The following is a 23,890-nucleotide window of genomic DNA, read 5'->3' as shown; positions in this document are numbered from 1 at the left end:
ACCCCTCTTATGGGAAACTAAAAAAGCTTTATTTACACCATCTTTTGGATGCAAGCGAAATACAACTTCAGCTGATCTCCTATCCGCCTGAATAGAAAAATACCAAAATATCCAAAACAGGTCAAGATTATAATCAAATAGCATCAGCTCTAAAATATGAAAACAATGGTTTCATAAACGGACAGACTGTCTCTTTCAAAAAGGTGATTGGCTATTTTATTATATTCCATATTCAGCATTACAATACTACCATTCATAAGTATTCCAGTGATTCATCACTTTGAAAAATCAGTAATATATACACAAAAGTATTTTGAACAATTTGACAGGTTTTACACAAAATGCACAGTTAAGTATTCATTGGACACATAGTCTATTATAGTCCACATTGTATATTAACATCTGCTTACTCTTCTCAATGTACCAGCCCACAATTCTATTTTTTTTTTTTCAATATTATGTGGCTCCTTTATTCTAGATTTAAGCCCTTAAACATCTCCAAATGTTTATGATCAAACCTTTCCATTCTTTTCCTAGGTTGACTCTCTACCTTTACACATCCACAAATATGCATCCTCTTTCTTAGCCATTTACTCTGTAATGGTCCTTTCCATTTATTGGCTCATGTTTTATTTACACACCCACAGAAACACACATACATTACACATTCAGCTCACTCAACTAGGTATGAAAAAGGCTACTGCTGGCCCATATGTTCACAATATGCTGCTACTGTGATGGACCAAACACAAATGGTGGAACTGGTGAATGCATGTTGAATACACTTTTTCCATATGTAATCAAATACATAACATGGACTGAACCTTCTTGGCATGTAGTAAGCCATTTGATGTAGTCAGGATTGCTGCAGATGTTGGACAGAGAGATAAATCGGACGTTGCATATTGTAATCACTCATTACAGTTTTGCTGCTGCCAAGTTGCCTCTTCTTTAAAATTGTTGCTTAAAATACCTGCAGGTATTGCTTTGTTGAGGTCGACCTTTTTAAATTTGCATTAGCATTTGAAATCCATGTAACCCTACCCATGTTGTTAGTTGGGTTATTCTATAATTGCAGGACATTTGACATTTGTCAGTGAGAACAAAAAAGTTTAAGTTTCCCCAAAACAACCAGATTGCATATATATATATATATATATATATATATATACATGTGATTTATATACGCTAATGCCGCTGTATTGTCTGAACGAATCAATACGTGCTTACTGCGGATCAATGGCATAAAAAACAGCCAGCAACTCTAGGCAGTTGATGTGCCAACCCAGCCAGGGCCCCATCCAGGAGCGGCTGTGATCCCGTTGCACACAGCCCCCCCAGCCCAACTGGGAGGCGTCCATAGTAACTACGGCATGTCTGGACACCTGCTGTAGGGGGACTCCTGCCCGTAGAAAACAGAGGTCTGTCCAAGGGTGAATAAGTGAATAATGTGCTGTGGCGCCCTGCCCATCTCAGGACTCGAGTATGAAGCTAGTGCTGAAGCGGTCTCATATGCATCAACCCGAGCGGCACAACTGTCGCTGAGGATGCCATATGCCCCAGGAGCCTCTGAAATTGTTTCAGTGGATTCGCATTGCCCGGGTTGAATGTACTCAGGCAGTTCAGCACCGACTGTCATTTGAGACTGAGTCTAACTGGACTAAGCCGAGAAAACAGATGCTCTGAACCGGGGAAAGCTTGCTATTTTCCCAGTTGACCCGAAGCCCTAATCGGCTGAGGTGGGTGAGCACCAGGTCCCTGTGTGCACAGAGCAACTGTCGAGAGTGTGCTAAGATTAGCCAGCCATCGAGGTAGTTGAGTATGCGAATGCCCAATTCCCTTAACGGGGCAAGAGCTGCCTCTGCGACTTTTCTGAAGACGTTAGGGTTCAGGGACAGACCAAAGGGGAGGACCTTGTACTGATACGCCTGGCCGTCAAAAGTGAACCGTAGAAAGGGTCTGTGACGGGGTAATATTGAGACGTGAAAGTACACATCCTTTCAAGTACCAATCTTGATGCCGGACGCGTGTCGGAATACGTTTCTGCATCAGCACGAGTTTATATGCCTTGACCTTTGTGGCCCGGAGGGCGAGGTTGGTCGCCGAGCGCAGTTCCTGCAGCACATCAGGATCAGGACTACCCAAGTGCAGATCTCTTAGCGCCTTGGCCTGGTGGACTTGCAGGAGGGCCATGGCATGCAGGGCGGAGGCGGACTCAGACTGGGCAGGTATACCTGTAAGCACCAGTCCTCAGCATCGGAGTGGGTTTTTCCCAGCAAAACCGCGCCCATTGAACTCCCGAAATCGCCCCCAGCGCCAGCCATGCTGGACCTATACCCGTGGGGGTGGCTGGAGAGGCTTTCCCCTGGAATGAATGCTGTGAACGCAATGTTTCCATGGTCATATTCTCACAATGAGAACCATCCAAAAAGGCCCCTCAGTGTGTTCTCTGCCCAAACACATGAGGCAGCGCCCATGGCTGTAGAGAGGTAATGACCCCATCCAGGAATAACACAAGGACGGAAAGGCATCAAGAGAGACCCCTAGTGTCACTACATCGACACAACGTTGAGTGAGTGACAGAAGGGGAATACAAGACAGAACATAGGGCGATGATGTCATGGACCCGTCAGACAAAAACCCAACCTGACAAAGTGATAGGACTGTAACAAAATATGAAATAAGTTTCAAAAAAATATATATAAACATTTTACATATAATACTTGAGCAACAGTGTTGAAATTCAGTTAGTCCACTCTTGACACAGGCTTGAATTTTTAACAAATATTTTGATAAAAGAGAGAGAACATACCTTCAAGTCCTCCATCCATTTGTTAATCGTGTGATATTGGGACAAACCGTTCCATTTTGAGGGGGGATTTTCCAATGGGTAACTTAGTTGACAACAATTCATCAGACACACATAAAATTAGGTATATCTCAATAAACTCACAATATGCCAAAGTGTCTTGATTATCATATCTTGCTAAAGGAAACAAGTTCAAAATAATTTATATTTGAGGTAATTTTTATTTTTATTTGCAAAGAAGAATGACCAACTCTACAAAAGCGGACAGATGAAAACCAAGGTGCTTTGTTATAAACATCTTATTTTTTAACAAAAGAGATACCATTCCAACATGTAATGATTCGATTTTATGAAATATAATTTTGTATGAAGAAAACAAGCATTTCTACAATATACTGCTGAAAATGTAGTAAAGATATATCACACGGACATTAAATGTCCCACAATTATAGAATGACTCCGTTATAATCCCCAAAGCCAAGTGATTTTCAGCTCAAATTTTGCTGTACTTGTATTTTGTAGTCTGATTTGCACCTCAGATACATGTCTGATTTAGCTTTTTTTTTCCTACATTTAACTCTTACATTAGTAATTTTGCTGCACTCCACTGTGCAATTTAGCTCCTCATCCTAATTAAGAGGTTTTCAGCTAAATGTTCTGTTTGCAGAAAGAGTTCAGCAGGTGAAATTGAAGGAATGGATAATTGAATCAAAGTGCCAAACGGCTCCCTCACCCTCACAATAATGACATATTTTTGTACAGTATTTTATTTATCAGTGTATTGAATGTTGGGCTTTTGAATGCCAATAGCTACTTGACACTAAGTATGTTGCTGCATGACATGTGGATTACATGTCAACATGACATCAATGGCTGATGTCACAAATACTGCTTACTTTTTCAACTTCTTCCCTTCCAACCTAATGGCTCCATTCTGATATTTAACAAATTTTCACGATCAAGTCAATTCCTGATGGATAAGATAAAATCCTGCCCTACAATGTTTGACAGATTTTCTTGAATATCCTGTTTCACTCAAACATTGTCAGATTAAAGAACTGCTTATCATTTTGACTTTAAAGATCTGGGCTGTTAATGGAAAGGTTGTATGTTCAAACCACACAAAAGATGATCCATGAGCTGATTGTGATCGACTTAATTATAAGTTACAAGTCATGTTGGGATCCACCGATGCAAAATTTGTTCGCCGATACCTGATTATTTCGAGGAACATCTGTTGATACAGCTAGTTTTGTGGTTCTGTTTTTTGATGCTACCGAGTTTCAAATAAGTAACTAAATTCAGTAGTAATAAAAGAAATTAAAGGTCATTCCACCTTGTGAAATTCTAGCAATACATAGCTTACAAACTGCAACTCTTCTGTTATTGTCACTCAATTCCAAATAAGATACATTTTACTTCACACAGCAGAAGCTTGTTCTTCGCAATTTAACACTCTTTTGACTGTAAATAATTAACCCTGATAATTTCCTGTTTCGAAACATGTCAGGAAACTTTCCTGTCAGAAGATGTTTCAGATAATTGGTTTTACTGGCGATATCTATGTTTGGCCGATGTACTGTAGAAATGCATCTCTAGTTACAAGCCATGGTCTTATTTATCTAAAGAATTGAATAAGTCAAAACTCAACAACAAAGTAAATGCTACAGCAATGAAAACCTTAATCAGCTTCTAAATCTGTCTTAAAATGTAAGCCATACTGACAAAAGAAGACCAAAGGAAGTTAAGTGTTGACTGTGATGTTCTCAATGCTCTTTTAAATGCATAGGTAGTGTAATTTGAATCTCAGCATGCTCGCAAAGCTGTGTATGCCAAAGCACAGCACTAGTGAGTACCGTCCAACTGATAGAGAGCCAATAGGGTTTTGGCAGAACACTTGAAAACAGATGTGGAAAACACATTGATTTGAAAGCAAAGGACACCAATAGCCATGGATCTGTGTGGGTACTGTGTTTAAAGCACAGTATTCCTGATCATTTATCTGAACAAATAAGATTGTCTTTGTCATCAAGGTGGGCTGGAAGAGTCTGTTAACATATGAACTGTTGCCTTTTATTTAGAACACAAATCCTCACCAGATTTTATTTTATGATGTTTGTTTTGTATAATTAATAATAGCACATCTGAGCAGGTTAGTATTTTTTTTTCATAAACTACTGTTTTATTAAACTGCTCTGTGTCTTTTTTTCTTTTGTAGTAAACTTAGTCAATTGAGGAGAAAAAATGTGTTCTCTAAGCTCTTAATAATATCTAGATGAGAGATGTGGGAGGTTTTTTAGAGCATGTTTTTGCGAGTACAAGAATCCCTTTAAAGTCACATGTCACCATAGCAAGCCGTGATCCCTTTTTTGCTGACCAGACAAGAAAACGAGAATAAACCTGAACTTAGAGGAGTATTGTCACACTGAAAGTCCTACATTGAAAAACAAATTAATTATTCATGTTGGTATTGCATTTATGCATGGGGTTAGCTCCATTGTGTGTATGCTTTTATGTATGACTATGTGTTATGTGTGTTTATAGGAGAGAGAGATGTGAAAGTGATTTTTGTACATTGTTTGATTACTGCTGTTTGAATAATATGTGTCTTGAATAGTGAAGGGCAAGTTCAATAAATAGTTGTGATACTTTAGCTAACAGAATTTTAGCACAAAATTCTGTTTTTCACAAATCTTATTCACTTGGTGCTCACAATCCAGTTATCATGCACCATGATAACGGTATTTAAATTAAGTAATTGTGATCATTGCGATGTTCAGTGCAAACACCACCTTTCTATGCAAATATACTTTTTGTCTATAGTCTAAGGTCCATTGCTTTATTCCCAAAGCACCATTATTGGCCTGGCTCAATTAACATTGCACTTTCTGGTGCTCAGAGCTCTGTTGCATCAGCTAGAAGGCAACAGTTCAAAAAGGTAGTGGGCAGGGTCCTTTGTAGTCCTCTGATATCCGATTTTGTAGCTTCACCAAACCAGACAGTTACTGAAGTGCAGAGGACAATAGAACTGTAACAGCAGCGCCTACGGTAGGATTCAAGCTGTGGCAGATGTCAAGCTGTGTCTAGCTATGGCCACAAAATTAGCTTTTTTTGTTTGTTTGTTTAATATCTCATGCTGAACTTTGGACACACTCCGTGACAAAGTCAGCTACTCAGTAATTTGTGTACTCCGTAATGTCTGTCGATGCAATTTACTTCTGTCGATTCTGCTATTAGCTTTACAGGCTACCCCTGTTAGCCCATATAATCAGCTTTTATAGACCCTGTCTGAACATGATTTAGTCATGTGCACGCCATTCTGTCTCTAATAGTATCCAGCTGTTGTCTTTTACAGACATAATGAAGTGTAAGAGGGAGAGCATAGATGAGTTCAGTGCTTTTATGTAACTAGCCGTGCACTTTATAATGTCTGAATGTTCCTCGGAGACATTTCAAGTTAAGCAGAGAGTTATTTATACAAATGTGTTTTGCAGATATGAAGGTTCCACTTATGAAACATAACAAAACATTATGTAACATTTTTTTTGGACGTCTTTCTGTAGACTTCACCCCAGGCATACTGATTCAAAGCACATTTCCAAATCTGCTGGTACTGATGATTTGTTTACCAAATATGTTATTCTCATTGTTATATTTCCCTCTTCAGAGAAAAGTTTTATATAAAATTGCTGTTTGGTGTCATTTCACATATGTTTGTAGTGAGGTGTTATCCTCACTACCAAAAATGGCATTTAATCCAGTGATTCCACATCAGGTAAAACCTCCCCTTCCTATAACCAATATAATTTTACATTCTTACATGTTTTGGGAAGGCTTTCCAAACACAAGTGTCTCTGACTGACAAAGCTTTGAACCCATAACTCAAAAAAAAAAGGCCTATGTAAAAAGTATTCTTTTATTTTATATTTTTATCTCTGGTTAATCATGTGATCTATATTGATTGATTGTTCTGGGGTATATAAGGGCTGACCTTTGAATTTGTTTAATGTCTGATGAAGAGCCATGAGCTCAAAATGTCCTTTTTATTTTTGGAGCTGAAAAGATAAAAACATTATATAAAAATATATTGGTAGTGATTGAGTCCCCTGTTCTTTATGTAAAAGCACTTTGAGTGAAGTGTCAGAAAAGCACTATAAGTGTAAAATTAATTAATTCAAAATATGTGAAAACGAATGTTGTTTATCTTCATCAAAGCAAGTAAAATTTTAGTTTTAAATGTTTAATCATATAACATTACATCAACATGAAAATAGTAAGTTATGACTACAGCTCTAAATATCTCCCAGTCATGATCACACACAGGCAAAGCTAAAATCATGAGATTCATCTGCCAGAAGGGCAGTACCGAAACATTTAATTAATACATTTTTATGTAAAGTTTTCTTCTGCAAATCGCTTTCAATTTTAAGTTTCAACCACAGATGTAGCTAGAGAGCACAAAGTTACGTTGTGCAGCTTTAAGTTTTCAGGTATGATAAAATGTCCTTAAAAGTTAACATTATTACATAAACTAGATCCTAGTAGACCCCTCGACCCATTCTAGTCCATAATACTCAAAGCTGGATTCCAAAAATTTTGATAAAACTGAACGGCTTTCTGTCTGTGCTAGAGTAAATACTTTCTCAGACTAAATACATTCCCTGAGGCTGGTGTTTAGTGGGAGGTGACAAGCCTGTCACTCTGAATGCCACTGTGCTAAATGCAGATTAGATCCATTATCCAAATCTGCTCTGACCTTGTCATGATCTGTTGGAAGAGAGATGCGGATGCTGCATCTGTGACTCACACAGCACTCAACACTGCATGCCGCTTTCACACATCCACCATCCGCTCATTTAAAGTATGATCATTTAGTAATTAACTTTGTCAAGTGATGAAAGCTCTGTGGAAACCCCTTCTAGTTCTCAGATTCACTCTGTTGTGATTCGCTAGATTTGTTAAAGGAATAATTAACCCAAAAATGACAATTCTGTAATTATTAACTGACCTTTAGGTTGTTCTAAACCTGTATGCTGTTATTTTGTTCAGTGAAACACAAAAGGAGAGATTTTGAAGGGTATTTATACTGTACTGTGCAACTTTTTCAATAGAGTGGCAGTTAATAGTGACTGCTGCTAAATGTTGGTACGAAAATTGTATATTCATTGCAACATCTAGGTTTTTTAGTGCAAGAACGTCTTCATTCAGAATGGAACCTAAAGGCCTTTTCACTCCTTTCACATTGTCACGAACCCCGCTCCTCTGCCCCATCTCCGCGTCCACGAGCACGCACACATGCACTCCGCGAGCGTGCTCGCTTCCCGCTTCCTCGCTCCGCCCCCTTGAGCTCGTATGCTCTGTTTCCTCCCTCGCGAGCTCACACGCTCGTTCTGCTATTACGAGCTCTCGCTCGTAAACTCTCTCCCCCCTCTGACCCACTTGCACTCACGCGCTTCCTATCGTCACACATTAGTTTCACCTGCACTCGTCCCAATCACCTGTCATTCGTTACACCTGCACCTTCCCCTATAAATACCCAGCACTTCCATTTCACGGGTGTTGGTTATTGTGTATTTAGATTCCCGTGTTTTGACCCCCGCTAGTCTCGTCTAGTTTTGCCCCTGCTAGTCTCGTCTAGTTTTGACCTCCCCACTGATTCGTTTCCTCTTAGCTTGCCAGCCCCCCATTCCTCTCGTCCCCCTGTCTTCGTTCCCGCTAGTCTCGTCTTGTTCCTCGCCCTAGTTGTTAACTGTTTTCTCCGCTATCGTTCACCTCCCTCATTGGATTTTCCCCCCTTGTTATCTCTTTGATTCCCCGGCTTCTGACCCTATGCTTCCCACGACTACTCTTCACTGGAGCTGCCCCTTGTTTGTACTTTTGCCTGGACTGCTTTTATTTAATAAAGCAGTTTTCATCCGACATTGTGACTGTCTCATCTTGTGTGTGTGTGTCCGAGTTACACACATTCCTTACGAGCCCTTCACACCTTGAAATGTAAGCGTAGCGTAGATCTAGTGGGAAGACTAGCAGCTGTACATCATCACACCATTAACTGTGTAATTCCTAGCCAATCACATGTAAATCATTGCTTTATAAGTCTGCTCACAATCTATTACACTGCTGTTTCAGTGTGCTAACACGGCAACATTCACCACCCCACCAACACCAGTTTAGTCCATCCTGCATGGGGGTAGGTTCCTCGCCCCTGCCTCCTATCTCCGGCAGGATATGACAGTTCCGAGTACAACCGCCAGACAGGGCACCAAAGAGAGACATTACTTTTCTGTTTTATATTCATCTAAAAAGGTCCTCTTAAATTTCACTCAAGACTGAGAGTCTTCCTGATAGAACGAATGTTCACGCGAAAACGTCTCGGGTTACATGTGTAACCCTTGTTCCCTGAAAAAAGCGGAACGAGATGCTGCGCTGCTAAGCGCTACGGGGAACAACTCTAGCTGAGAACCGAGCTGAAATAGTGTGTGTAACACGTCAATGAACATTGACTGGAATTTATAGCCTCGGTTGATGTAATCATTAGATGCACCTGCGGCCAGGCTATAAATGCCTGTGGCCAGGCTATAAATTGATTTTTTACGGTGAGTGTCAAAAAAATTTTCCGCCCCATGAAGAAATGCCCAACCAATAAAATTTGAGCTGTGAATCGCATGTCAGGAGCTGCTTCAGTTCCCAAAGCCAACAGAACCAGTGGATTTGACCACTGAAATGAAACACTGAAACAGTGAGGGCCTGTGTTTCATTTGCATCAAATGCATTAAAAACAGAAACTGTTTTTTTTCCCTATGGGTTCTCTTAGCATATAAATGATATTGCTGCATCTCTGCCTTGCAGCCCCTTTAAAAAGCTCTCTGATCTTACGTGGTTTGTCTTCATATATTGCTGTATTTTGTTCCCTTTGAATTTGATCTTATGTGAGTTATTTTATATCTCTGATGTAACATGTATCGCAAAATGTTGTTGCAGTGCTTGCAGGTTCACAACCTGGTCCCTGAAGGGGGTTGTAGGGACCTTAGGAGGTCTTAGGATGACGTGAGCATCTGCCGGTCTGAACTCTAGGCAAGTGTCGCTGACAGAAAACGCTATCAGGTTCCCAACACTCTTGATGGAAGCGAGCATGATCAGGAGGGCCGTCTTCAGGGAGAGGGCTTTGAGCTCGACTGAATGAAGCTCTGAATCCTGAGAGGACCACTGAGAGATACCAGGAGGGGAACAGGCTTGGCCGGGAAGTGTTAAACCTTCGGGCACCTCTAAGGAACCTGATAATCAAATCCTGCTTACCAAAGGACTTGCCGTCTACAGCGTCGTGGTGGGCTGAGATAGCAGCGACATACACCTTTAAGTTGAAGGGTGACAGCCTCCCCTCTAACCTCTCCTGCAGGAATGAAAGCACTGACCAAACTGCGCATCTCTGTGGGTCTTCAGATCTGGAAGAACACCAATTTGCGAACAGATGCCACTTGAGGGCGTAAAGCTGCCTTGTAGAGGGAGCTCTGGCTTGGCAGCTGGTCCCTGTGGGCACATAGTAACTCTCGAGAGTGTGCTAGGATGAGCCAGTCGTCGAGGTAATTGAGTATGTGGATGCCCACTTCCCGTTACGGGGCAAGGGCTGCCTCTGTGACCTTGTTGAAGACGCGAGGGGACAGGGACAGGCCAAAGGGGAGGACCTTGTACTGATACGACTGGCCGTCGAACGCGAACCGTAAGAAGGGTCGGTGTCGAGGCAGAATGGAGATGTGGAAGTACACATCCTTCAGGTCTACCGCCGCGAACCAATCTTGATGCCGAACGCAGTTTAGAATTCATCTCTGCATGAGCATTTTGAATGGGAGTCTGTGTAAAGTCCGATTGAGAACTCACAAGTCCAAGATTGGCCCAACCTTTTTTTGGGTACGATGAAGTAAGGGCTGTAGAACCCCTTCTTCATCTCGGCTGGAGGGACAGGCTCTATCGCGTCCTTGAGTAGCAGAGTGGCAATCTCTGCTCGTAAAGTGCTGGCTTTTTCGCCGCGCATCGGAGTGGAGCGTATACTGCTGAAACAAGGCGGGAGCCTGGCAAATTGAATCCTGTAGCCGAGTCGGATGGTCCTGGCCAGCCATCGTGATGGGCTGGGAAGCGCAAATCGTGCGTCTAAGCTCCGTGCCAGGGGCACTAACAGGATGATTGTTTTGGACTCGCGGCAGCGGGGAGCAGGTAATAGTGCTTCAAGAGGCAAAAGCGCGTCCTGAGGCTTGGGTGCTGAGAAAAAATTCAAAGCACTTACTTTGCTCCGCGCACCCGGCAGGGGGTAGACAGAGGAGGGGATCCTGTAGCAAGTGCTGGCCTGCCGGAGTTGGGCAGTCGTGGGTCCGGAGGCAAGATGGCCGCGTTCGGGGAGTCAGGACTGCAAAGTTTTGGTGCCGGGGTGCCGTGAGAATGGCGCGCACTGGTCTAATGACCTAGAAAGTGAGGGAATTGCTCTTTTATGGAGAATTTGGTTACCAAATTATTATTAACACTGAATTATTAACACCAAAGAGGATGCGGTGAAAGAAATAGGAAGAACTGAGGGGGCGTGGTTGGGAGCGGTGCCCGTTGCCGAGGTACCAATCATCAAGCCGCGAGGGTTGGGGAAGATGGAGGGTTCCAGTCCAAACCAATGCTCACAGCAGCCCGAGAAAGCATGTCGGCCATCTGCACATCAGACTCTGACTGGGCGGGCTGGCCCGAGGATGGGAGTCCGGTCTGGTCTTCAGCGTCAGACACCTTAGTGCTCTCCGAAGCAGTGGCGATGTCGTCATCCAGACCTGGCTCCAGGGATGAGGCAAACTGGCCGTGAAGCGAGCCACCGTCATCCCGACCGCAGATGGAAGCAAACGAGCGTGCATGGGGACGGGTGGTTCGTGGGGCTGTGCCCGGTTAAACCGAGCCTGCTGCCATCCCAAAATCACCTCCATAGCCAGCCGGGCCGTCTTCAATCCCGTGGGAGGAAGGAGCAATGCGGGGGGCGGCTGGAGTGACATTTGAAATGAAAGCCACGACCGCAACGTTGCCATGGTCATGTCCTTGCAGTAAGAACATGAACCATCCACAAAGGCTGCCTCTGTGTGATCGCAACCCAGGCACACGAGGCAGTGTCTATGACTGTCGGATCTGGATAGATACCGGTCACATCCAGGAACTACACAGCAGCGGAAGGACATCTTTAAAAAGACGCGTCCTGAAAAGGACGTTCATGCTCGCTTGTGTATGTTGCTCTTTTACCAGAAAATTTTATTTTTAGAGGAGAATAAAATTTTTCAGAGAAATCAAACAGTTTTAGGAGAGAAGCGCTGTCAAAGCGCCCAGGGGCAGAGTCTGCACAGCGTACAGAAAGGAGAAAGCTGCTGGAATGCACCGTCAGATCCAACAGAATGCTCTCTTGCAGAGGTGGGTGAAGCAGTCATGACACACAGCTCACTGATCACTCAACCGTTTGGCTCCGAAGAAAAAATCTGTCTGACAATCGCTCGCCCGCTCCCCTTTGTACCCGTATGTCTGGGGTGGGGCATGCAAATTCTGTCTGACAACTTGACATTGGCCTTTTCTCAAGTTCAGAGGTATGTGAGGCTCTCAGAAGAGACCCCTTGAGTCACTACAATCGACACAATGTCGAGTGAGTGACAGAAGGGGAACTAATGATATTACTGATCAATCGCTGTTTGGTTTGTCATACAATGCTAAACATTTATTGTCAATGCAGACAATACATGTTTGCTCTTGTCCATTCATTCTAGGCAGATTGAAGTGGATGTAATTTATATTTTATATTCAATTCAATGTCTTGATTAATGATCATTTCAATAAACTTTTGCTGTGTCTCTTTGGATGTAACACTTTCCTATCTTCTGCATGCACCTTTAGGATGTATCAGCCTTGTGCCTTCTGCATTATATTTGGATATTACTTCCTCCACGATGTCAGTCAGATTAAGTCAATCCGCCCCATGGTTTAGCCTCATCACCCTTGGCTGGGATTATCGACGTGTGTAGGGACTGCCTCATAATAAACCATCATCATGTTTCAATTCTTCTCAACTTTTTCTCAGCTCTGATCATAATTTTTAATTAAATAATACATTTTGATGAGAGTCAGACAGACATGAATTTTAAGTATATAGACAAGCAGTTCACTCCCATGTAACTGTGATGTTAATGGCTATGCTTGGCTATGTCCTTGCTTAATTTCATCCTGTTTGCACTGACAATATTTTGCATGTGATTAATTATCTAAGGATGATCACAAACTGATATTTTGTGTTTTAGTTGGATGTGGATGCCAAGCATCTGACATTTATTTAGGGAAATATTTGGAGGAGTTTGATACATTTTCCTCTAAAATGTGCTGACATGGGAGGGAAATGAGATTATGGAGAGATGAGAAGGTTTTTTGGTAATCTAATCTGTTGTTTTCCATTCCAAGTCTCAGTACTTTAAAAAATGCTGTTGGGGACTAAACATGGGTTTAAAGGGATTGTTCACCCAAAACAATTGTATTATGTCATCATTTGCATAATGTCTAAAAACCTGTATTTTTATTTTACACAACAGTGAGTATGTTATTGTTTATAAACCTTTTAAGGAGATTTCAGGCAAAATGTTGGCCTCAGTCACTATTCATTTTCATTGTATGGAAGAAAAAATACTTTAACAAGTAAATAGTGACTGAGTTTAGCATTCTGCTTGACATCTTTTTTTGTTCCACATAAGAATGAAAAGTAATACACAGATTTTTTATATGCAATGTATGCATATAATGTATGCATAAAGGGTGGCGCCAACATGGCCATTTTTTAAATATTCAAGGGTATTGTGTCACCCCCCTTCGGCGCAAACGTTGATGTCACATACATCCCCGTAAATTAATAGTTGTGCTGCTGGTCATACATGTTTGAAACAACATGAGTGTAAATAAAATATTACATGATTTTAAATTTTTGGGTGAACCATCCCTTTAATTGCTTCCATAAAGTTTTAGCTTAAAACAATGTGCTGCCAAAGTTTGGAGTAATTTGTTCATTGCACTTTTTGACCAATTTGAATTCATTTGATGATGTAAAAATTAAGATTTAAAACTTAAAACTTTTTTAGAATGTAAAAATGTTTGTGGCAAGTTCAATGAATGAAAGCAAAAATATTGTTTATAAGATAGCAATGAAAACATTTTTACAATTTAATGCAGAACATTGTGTTATATTTTTTTTTATAAAAAAACTATTTGCAACAACTGTTAATTTACCTCCAGTAATATGCCATATGTCTTGCCCAAAGTTTTGTCTGTCAGACACCATGGATTTTAAGAACATGACTCATGGTGCTCATTTAGCAAAGCTGTGAATAACAGTCTGTGCATTACTGACTCAATGTATGTGACACCTACTATTGACATAATACACTGTAGAGAATGGGCTTTTGAACTGATACAATCCTTATTGGCATTGATTAAATTAGCCTGTGGCTGTATTTTCTAACAAGCTCATTTGAAATTAGCATTTAGAAATGTGGTTTAGAGGCGTACCATTAGGACAGATGGAAAGAGGATTAATACTTGTGAGAATTGAGTGCTTAACAGAACACTAACCAGATCATAAACATAGCACTTTGTGACTGGACATGCTGGCTTTAGGGCTTTCAAAATGTTGAGCTTTTCTGGCTTTGTGTGAGCAAGACACATAATGTGTCTGTGGGCCTTTTTTGGTTTTAGTTTTTATATCTTTTTTTACTTCAGTTGTTCATGTTAAATTTTCCTGCAGCACGATTAATGCATTTTTAGACATGAATTAACTAGGTATGAATTTTCCAGATAGTCTTTCAATATGAACTCTTAAAAACTGCATATGATTTAGATGGAGTATGGCATGTCACACCACAGTACAGTACATGCAAATTGGTTTATCCCTCTAATGGCACAAATATTGTGGAGCAGAAAGGGGTGTCTTGTTGCCTTCTAAAAATGGATGATTATTTGATCACATTTCAAGTCTTTGTCTGGATAGAGTTTCATACCACAATATTTTTTATACTGTTCCTGTTTGTATGACATTAATTGCAGTACACAATGTGGTGACACATAACGTATCTCAAAATTAAATCAGGCAGCAGAATTACCAGAAAAGTTCAAAGCAGTTAATCATAATGAGACAGCCATGCTCTCTTTTTAACAGTACATATTAAGTTTTTATTGTTTATTTTGAAGTTAAAGTTGAAATTACACTGACATGTGCTTTCAACATAAACATAGACCAAAATTTAACTCCGGAGCTTAAGCTAGGTCTGTCTTGAAAGGTTTCAACATTATTGTTAAAAAGATTCTCTATGGAGAAAATTAATTGGATGTATGTGCATTTCACCATTTAGAGACACACAAACCTGAACCCGTCCTCGGCTCATCAGGACATAAACTGTGAGACACACTACGGATATTCTGTGACCCAGAGATCTCCTTGTCTATTATTTACAAGTGTAGTGAAGACAGATACTCATACACCTATAGACAAACACTCTTCTGAACTGATTAAGACATTCATGAACTGGGTCAAAACCACCTAACCATTTAATTGTTATTAGTTAAGATAATTAGTCTTATAGTTGGAAGGGTGGTAGTGTGGGGTTAATTTCTCATTTTGAGCTGGAATACAAGAAAATATGTTGTACCTCTCCGGATACCCTCCTGTTGCATTGTATTCTGAGAATTCAGGTGACTTTTATTTCCACATTGAATTACATTGTTTCAAATTAAAGGGATTTCCAATCACATTTAACATACATTTCTCTTTAAAAAAAAATGTTAATACTACATCCTGAATGAGTTGCTTTGCACAACAGGGTGCTTCTCTACAGTAGTCTGCAGGAATGAGTGTAACGATGGCCCCTACCAACTATTCAGGCTAACTATCACTTCATAGTAATTACATAATAGCTTTGATTTAAATTCTCTGTTAGACTCAAGGGGTGTAAAAAGTGGCTTTGATTTTCAGAATGAGAACTGTTTATCGGCCATTAAATGTGCATGAATTAAAAGGAAATAATTAGCTCTTACATATCTCACCATAGTTACAAAGAATTAATCAATGTGTCAGAAGGATGGGGTGGAACAGATAAAATATGTCAGTTCCTGCGCTAATTTAATTATTCTGTGACGTCTGGCAGAACTGCCTTTCTTCCTGTAATCAGTTTAGCAGGGCTGAATTTGGGACCATGTGGTGCCATGAGCTGCCTACCTTAGATGTTGTTTGAGCAGCTTCAGAAAATGCAGCCCAATTCCTCACCCAGATGCAAAAGATCAACCAGCATCCAGTGATTTAAGTGTTTAGCCAACAGTGTTGCAAAGGAAGAACAACATTATCACATTCATGCAAAATTTGAATATGGGAGTACAGTACGTCACTTACAAAAAGTACTGTAGAGGTACTAAACTCAGCAAAAAAAGAAATGTCATCTCACTTTCAACTGCTTTAATTTTCAGCAAACTTAATATGTGTAAATATTTGTCTAAACATAAAAAGATTCAACAACGAAGACATAAACAAGTTTCACAGACAATGACTAAAAGAAATTAAATAATGTGTCCCTGAACAAACTGGGGGTCAAAATCAAAAGTAACAGTCAGTATCTGTTTTGGCCACCAGCTGCATTAAGTACTGCAGTGCATCTCCTCCTCATGGACTGCATCTGATTTTCCATTTCTTGCTGTGACGTTACTCCACTCTTCCACCAAGGGGAATGGCCCTAGCCCTCACCCTCTGATCCAACAGGTCCCAGATGTGCTCAATGGGATTGGGATCTGGGCTCTTCGCTGGCCATGGCAGAACACTGACATTCCTGTTTTACAGGAAATCACGCACAGAACAAGCAGTATGGCTGGTGGCATTGTCATGCTGGAGGGTCATGTTAGGATGAGCCTGCAGGAAGGGTACCACGTGAGGGAGGAGGAAGTCTTCCCTGAATCGCACAGCCTTGAGATTGCCTGAAATGACAATTAGCTCAGTGCAATGATGCTGTGACACACCGCCCCAGACCATTACAGACCCTCCAACTCCAAATCGATCCTGATTCAGAGTACAGGCCTTGGTGTAACGCTCATTCCTTTGATGATAAACGCAGGTCCAACCATCACCCCTGGTGAGACAAAACTGCGACTTGTCAGTGAAGAGCACTTTTTGCCAGTCCTGTCTGGTCCAGCGAAGGTGGGTTTGTGCCCATAAGCGACATTGTTGCCAGTGATGTCTGGTAAGGACCTACCTTACAACAGGCCTACAAACCCTCAGTCCAGCCTCTTTCAGCCTATTGTGGACAGTCTGAGCACTTATGGAGGGATTGTGCGTTCCTGGTGTAACTCGGGCAGTTGTTGTTGCCACCCTGTACCTGTTCCGCAAGTGTGATATTCGGATATACCAATCCTGTGCAGGTGTTGTTACACGTGGTCTGCCACTGCAAGGACACTCAGCTGTCCTTCCTCTCTCCCTGTAGTGCTGTCTTAGGTGTTTCACAGTACGGATGTTGCAATTTATTGCCCTGGCCACATCTGCAGTCCTCATGTCTCCAAGCAGCATGCCTAAGGCATGTTCACGTAGATGAGCAGGGACCCTGGGCATCTTTCTTTTAGTGTTTTTCAGAGTCAGTAGAAAGGTCTCTTTAGTGTCCTAAGTTACTACCTAACATGACAACATTTATGCAATTCAAAGTGTATGTGCTGTATAACATGTTTGGCTGCTGGTTTCTAGTGAAATGTCCAGCTGGAGGTGCCAAAAGCATGTAAAATGGTGTCGTATTAAGACACGGTTTTACGGTGATTTGATATATATATATATATATATATAAAGCATACCTCCCTAACCTAAATTTTGTACCTAAATCTAACCAATAGGGTTTTAAAATATAAATGAGACATTTAAAAAAGACATCCTTACCAAATCAATGCCTAAACTTAACCATTAGAGTTTTGGATACTGGATTTGAACCGCAGTCCTCTGATTCTGTCCAATGCCCTATCAGGTGAGCTACCTCGCAAGCTATGTATATTAGAATAGGTCTATACTGTATATGCAGGGGTGTAAAGTAACGAATTCTGCTGAAGAAAGTCATACACATCCTGGATGGCATATGGGTGACTAAGTGATTGTTCATGAATGTTTTTTTGTTGTTGTTGTTTTTTTGTTTTTTGCATTCCTTGCATTGTTTTGAACATGTGTTATGCACAACAGTAACTCTCTCTGTCAGCATTAAGGGGAATTTAGACCCTACACATAAACTGATTTTAAAGTAATTGTTTCATACATTATGATATTGAAAATTACTTTTTCATCTTTTAATTTCTATAATCATGTCGCCCTTTTATTTATTTTTTAAATCAGATTAATTTAGTGTTTACAATATCAGAGATAAGTGATGTATTTTTATAAGTTGTCAATCACAACAATAATAGTAAAATAAATAAATAAACAAATAAAGGCTTTTTTGGCATGCAGGTGTTAGTTTGGCATGTACAAAGCTTGTATATTTTGTTTGTGCATGTCTCTGTGGTGTAAACTGTCTTGGCTCAGATAATGACTCTTAAATAAGTTGTATAGTAGCGAACAGTGGCACTCATCCGTGTTGCTTTGTTGTTGCCTGCTGGTGCATTCATTCAGCTTAGAGATGGCGGCTCAGCACACAGCAGCTCCATGCCTCTGATGCTCTCGCTCTCTTTAACATGTGGATTACTGGGGCTTAGAGTTTTTTTATTATTGCTACTTCTGAGTGTATATCAAGAAAAAAAAATTATGAAATACCAAATGAATGTTCAATATGAACAAAGTGGTAAGACGATAATTTTTTTTTCTTCTGTCAGTTTTGTTGATAAAAGAGTACACATAAGAACTTTCTGGATTCTGGTTGTTGACTGGATTGTGAAAATATGAACATTGCATAGTGGAATGGAGGCAGATGTGAATTCAAGTTTGCAGTGGACACACACTCCCCTACCACAGTGCTGCTCGAGTCAGAGCCAGTTAGTTATCAGTGAAATTGAGCAGTAATCTCAACACGTTTATGATCAAACTGACAACATAAATGCACAAGCACATCACAGTATTTGCTTATGTTGAGGCTGTAGCCATTGAAAAACGAGTGAGTAAAAGATAACCATATTTCAACGTTTTGAATCACAATACACAAAATATAAATAAAAAATAAATAAATAAAAAAACACTTACTCGTGCTGTGCATCCCAAGATAACTGTATGAAAAAAAAAATTATAATCTCCAGAGGCATCCGAAGCGTTGTATGCATTAGTGATCACCTCAGCAATTCAGACGTGAAATGTCTCGAACAAAACAGCGAATTTCCATTATTTATCCTAATTCGAAATGAAAATTCAAGCCCCATAACCAAGGAAGTTTGAGTTAAGGAATGATTGTATTGAAGGAAAACAGATGAAAACACACCTTGCCATCTTCACCAACATGCGATTGATGCTTCGTTCAGCTCTATTAAAGGTTGTGGTATTTGTAAGAAAGAGGCAGGGTTTAAGCTGACTAAATGATTGGAGAAGTCCTGCATATGTTACCAGAGAGAGGTCTGTCGTTTCACTGGAAGTTCGAGTTATGAAATTTTGATTCTCTGCATCAGCCTCAGGTGGGAGTCCAGTCGAGATTTCAGCGTCCAATTACGGCAAAACCACTTTCCGATGCTGCGATCGAGAGCTCATCCTGCTCTTTAGCCCCGAACGAGACATTATACTCGCCATGAGACGAGCTACCTGTCTCATCCCAGAACTTTACCGGGGAAAACGAGCATACTATGGAATGGGAGGTCCGTGGGGTCCCCAAATCGCCCCCAGTGCTAACCTTCTCAGCATCGTACCAGTACGTAGAAGGACCCCCGTGGAGCGGCTGGAGTGCTTTCCCCCAGAAGAAGGAAAGCCGTGACCACAATGTTGCCATGTTCATGTTCTCGCAATGAGAACATGAACCATCTACAAACGCTGCCTCAATGTGCGTACAGCCCAGACACGTGAGACAGAGATTGAGGCCGTAAGAGGTGGAGAGATAGTGACCGCATCCAGGAACTATACACAGATGGAAAAGCATCTTTAAAAAGACACTCTCTGTCAGTGCGCACTCTTTTAGAAGAAATAAACTCATGTTAGAATATACTCTTTTAGCTGTCGAAGCGCCCAGGGGCGTACTCTGCACTAGTCATGCAAGAGGGGGAGAAAGCTGCTGAAATGTGCTGTATATCCAACAGCATATGCTTCTCGTGTTTGAGGTGAATGGAACGACAATGGAACTCGCAGCTCTACACCTCTCGGCTCCGAATAAAAAATCTTGAATGTGTGGTTGCGAGCCAGCTCCTTTTATACCCATCTATCCGGGGAAGTGGCTTGCAAATTCCACTCGCCAATTCACATTGGCCTGTTTGGGGGTGAATTGTTTGGGGCTCTATCACTACATCGACACAACTTCGAGTGAGTGATAGATAGGGAACTCATATTAAATTCATGGCCCACTGTCGGATAGAGTATAGACTGAAAAAAATAGTTTATTAATAGTTTAGTAATAATAATATCTAGGTTTGTTTTTATACTATTTATATTGTTCAAGATAAAAACTCTTCTGACAGTTATTTAATACTGCAAGCACCCCTTCTCTTTCTGTTTTAAATGACTTTTTTTACTTAAATGATTGAATGCTCCATTACGCCATCATTATTGCTTTATTGATTATTGGGGTTTTTTCCGCAGATATTGCTTAAGTTCTTATGTTGTTTCAATTACACATCTGTAAACTCCTTTTTGGACAACAAGCACAGCTATCACCCACCGGTCTTTACTTCGTACTCGCATCCAGAGGTTAGCGGTTATAATGGAGGAGGAATAGGCATGAGGCACATATGTTTAACCTAGACAGGATACTGAATGCTGCTTCTAATTCTCTGTTTGCTGAGTAAAGTGAGTAACATAAGAAGATAGATTTTCTGGCATATTTTTTATATATCTCAACTAAGCAAAAACACTAATTAGGGTTAAACACTAACAAGAACACTAATTATGAAGTTTTGTTTCGAATGCATGTAAATTGGACTCAAGATGGCGCTGAGTATGGCTGCTGCGTTGCGAGCTCCGACACAACACTGCAGTTTTTTTTTTTTTTTTTGTGTTGGATGTTGTCTGCCTTGTATACAACAGACAAACACTTTTGGATATTGGTTCTGCAATTACACACCGAAAACCGGACTTCAAATTCCTCAATGCCAACCCGTTGTTTACAAACATGCCAGCGTAGCACTTTGTCTGGGCAGCCCGGCCACGGAAATGCAGTATTCTACTTGCAAACGTTCAATCTCTGGACAACAAGCTCTGAAAGTTGAGAGCGCAGAACTCTTTCCAACGAGAGACGAGGGACTGCTACATTATCTGCCTAACAGAAACTTGGATGTCTGCAGAGATTCCAGACTCGTGGGATTCTCGAGCAGACAGAGCGAAAGACATCACAGGGAAAAACAGAGGTGGTGGTGAATGTTTTATGATCAAAAAATCATGGTGTGATCAGAGGAATGTACATTGTATCAATTCTTTCTGCTCTCCTGATCTGGAATTTCTCATGCTTCTGTGTCGACCATTGTAGCTACCGAGGGAATTCACAGCAGTCATTATCACAGCTGTGTACATCCCCCCACAAGCCGACACAGACCGGGCATTCAAGGAACTGTATAGGAGTATAAGTGAGCAGGAAACCATGCACCATGAGGCCGCATTCATTGTGACCGGGGACTTTAAAAAAGCCAATTTGAAAACAATTGCACCAAAACACCACCAACATATCAGCTTCAACCCAATAGGGAATCGGGTTTTGGACCATTGCTATTCTCCTTTCCGGGATGGCTACAAATCCCTCCCCCGCCCACACATTTGGTTAATCAGACCACTCTTCCATTCTGCTTCTGCCCACTTACAGGCAGAAACTGAAACAGGAAGCTCCCACCCTCAGAACGATCTAGTGCTGGTCGGACCAATTAGACTCTATGCTACTAGACTTTTTTGATTATGCGGACTGGGAGATGTTCCGGTCCGCCTCTGATGACGATATCGAAGTTCACGCTGACAGCGTAACGTGTTCCATCAAGAAGTGCATAGAGGATGTTGTTCCGACCAAAACAATAAGGATCTACCCCAACCAGAAATCATGGGTTAACAGCGATGTTCGTAGCTTTTAATTCCGGGAATGCGGAGGAGCATAAACAAGCCAGTTATGCCCTCCGTAAAACTATCAGAGCAGCCAAACGCCAGTACAGGCACAAAATTGAAGGACAGTTCAACACCACCGAATCTAGAAATATATGACAGGGAATTAACATCATGTACTACAAAGGGAATAAAAACTCTGCCGTGAAGACAGCTGCCTCTCTCCCGGACGAGCTAAATACATTTTATGCTTGTTACGAGGAAAATAACACCGACCTTGCGGATAGAGCACTCGCGGTCGAAGCTACAGAGGTTGGTTCACTCTCCGTCTCTGTTGCGGATGTAACCCGATCCTTCCGACGGTGAACATCCATAAAGCCGTGGGTCCAGACGGCATTCCGGGCCATGTCATCAGAGCTTGCACGAACCAACTGGCTGGTGTTTTTACGGACATTTTCAACCTGTCCCTCTCCTTGTCTGTAGTCCCTATTCAAAACGTCCACCATTGTGCCTGTACCAAAGCAATCAATAATCACTTGTTTAAATGACTGCCGTCCTGTTGCTCTGACCCCCATCACAGGCAAATTCTTTGAGAGGCTAATCAGAGATTACATCTACTCTGTACTGCCTACCTCACTGAACCCATTGCAGTTTGCCTACCACAACAACCGCTCCACTGATGATGCCATTGCTTCAACAATACACACTGCTCTCTCCCACCTGGAAAAAAGGAACATATATGTGAGAATGCTGTTTGTAGGCTACAGCTCAGCATTCAACACCATAGTGCCCTCCAAGGTTGATGTCGGGCTCTGGGCTTAAACAGCTCGCTGTGCAGCTGGACATACGGTTCTGCACCAGTACTGTAGAGAGCATCTTGACTGGCTGCATCACCGCCTGGTACGGTAATAGCACCACCCACAACTGCAAAGCCCTGCAAAGGGTGGTGCGAACTGCCAGACACATCATCGGAGGTGAGCTTCCCTCCCTCCAGAACATATATACCAGGCGATGTGTGAAAAAAGCTTGGAGGATCATCAGAGACTCCAGCCACCCAAGCCTTGGGCTGCTCTCATTGCTACCATCAGGCAGGCGGTATCGCAGTATCAGGACCCACACCAGCCGACTACATGACAGCTTCTTCCTTCAAGCAATCAGACTTTTGAACACTTGATCTCTCACGATCAATATACATCAGCACTGCACTTTATTAATCTTATTATCTCACATAAACAGTACATTCAGAATCTGCAGTCGGATTGTATTTATTCGAATTGCCGAAAATCTGTGCATGTAAACATGATATCTCACAGGTAATAGGCATGATTTCTGCCTGTAATTTAATAAAAAAATATATAAAGACATAAAAAGCTTAGAAAATATATTACTGATTGCTTAGATAAGGAGGTTTTGGTTAGAAAGAGAATGCGGTTTTTGCTTGACTTTGGTTATGCAATATTCAATCCACTCCTGTTTTCTGTTGTGGATGTAACACAATTTCAGACCCAGTATACAATTGATAATGCATAGATGTTTGCTTTGTTACCCCTCCAATTCATAGTAGACAGTTTTCCTCCACCGAAAAATGTATTGTTTTGGTTTGGTGTTTTCTGTTCAGAAGTTCATGACCTATGTAATTATAATTAGTTTTAGTGTTACGAACGAGAAAATATGAAAGATGATTGACAATCTCTTTCTCTCTCTCTCTCTCTCTCTCTCTCTCTCTCTCTATCTATCTCTCTCCTTCCTCCCCTTTATGTTCTGGGTATCCCACTTTAGCAGCAGATGGTGAGGATCCAACTTCAGCAGGTGGGATATATCTAGATATGGCAATTGTTATGCTCCCCTTATTTGGTACTGGTATCTCTTTGTTTCACTTCCTTTCC

General features: G+C 41.3%; 1 protein-coding gene across 5 annotated transcripts in view; it reads left to right on the top strand.

The window, feature by feature from the left end:
- The window catches only part of LOC127639989 (EGF-like repeat and discoidin I-like domain-containing protein 3), a 325,228-nt gene that overhangs the window by 53,783 nt on the left and 247,555 nt on the right, over positions 1-23,890 (top strand). For 3 of the 5 annotated variants that reach the window (XM_052122373.1, XM_052122388.1, XM_052122357.1), the window contains exon 2: positions 23,784-23,813. The exons of 1 other annotated variant lie outside the window; for it this stretch is intronic. In XM_052122373.1, coding sequence (XP_051978333.1) covers positions 23,784-23,813 — 30 coding nt within the window. The remainder of the gene's footprint in view (positions 1-23,783; positions 23,814-23,890) is intronic. One more of the 5 variants, XM_052122366.1, reaches the window with a different exon arrangement.

The sequence above is a fragment of the Xyrauchen texanus genome, chromosome 4, assembly GCF_025860055.1.
Source record: "Xyrauchen texanus isolate HMW12.3.18 chromosome 4, RBS_HiC_50CHRs, whole genome shotgun sequence".
NCBI lineage: Eukaryota > Metazoa > Chordata > Actinopteri > Cypriniformes > Catostomidae > Xyrauchen > Xyrauchen texanus.
This window is presented reverse-complemented; position numbering and strand designations above follow the sequence as displayed.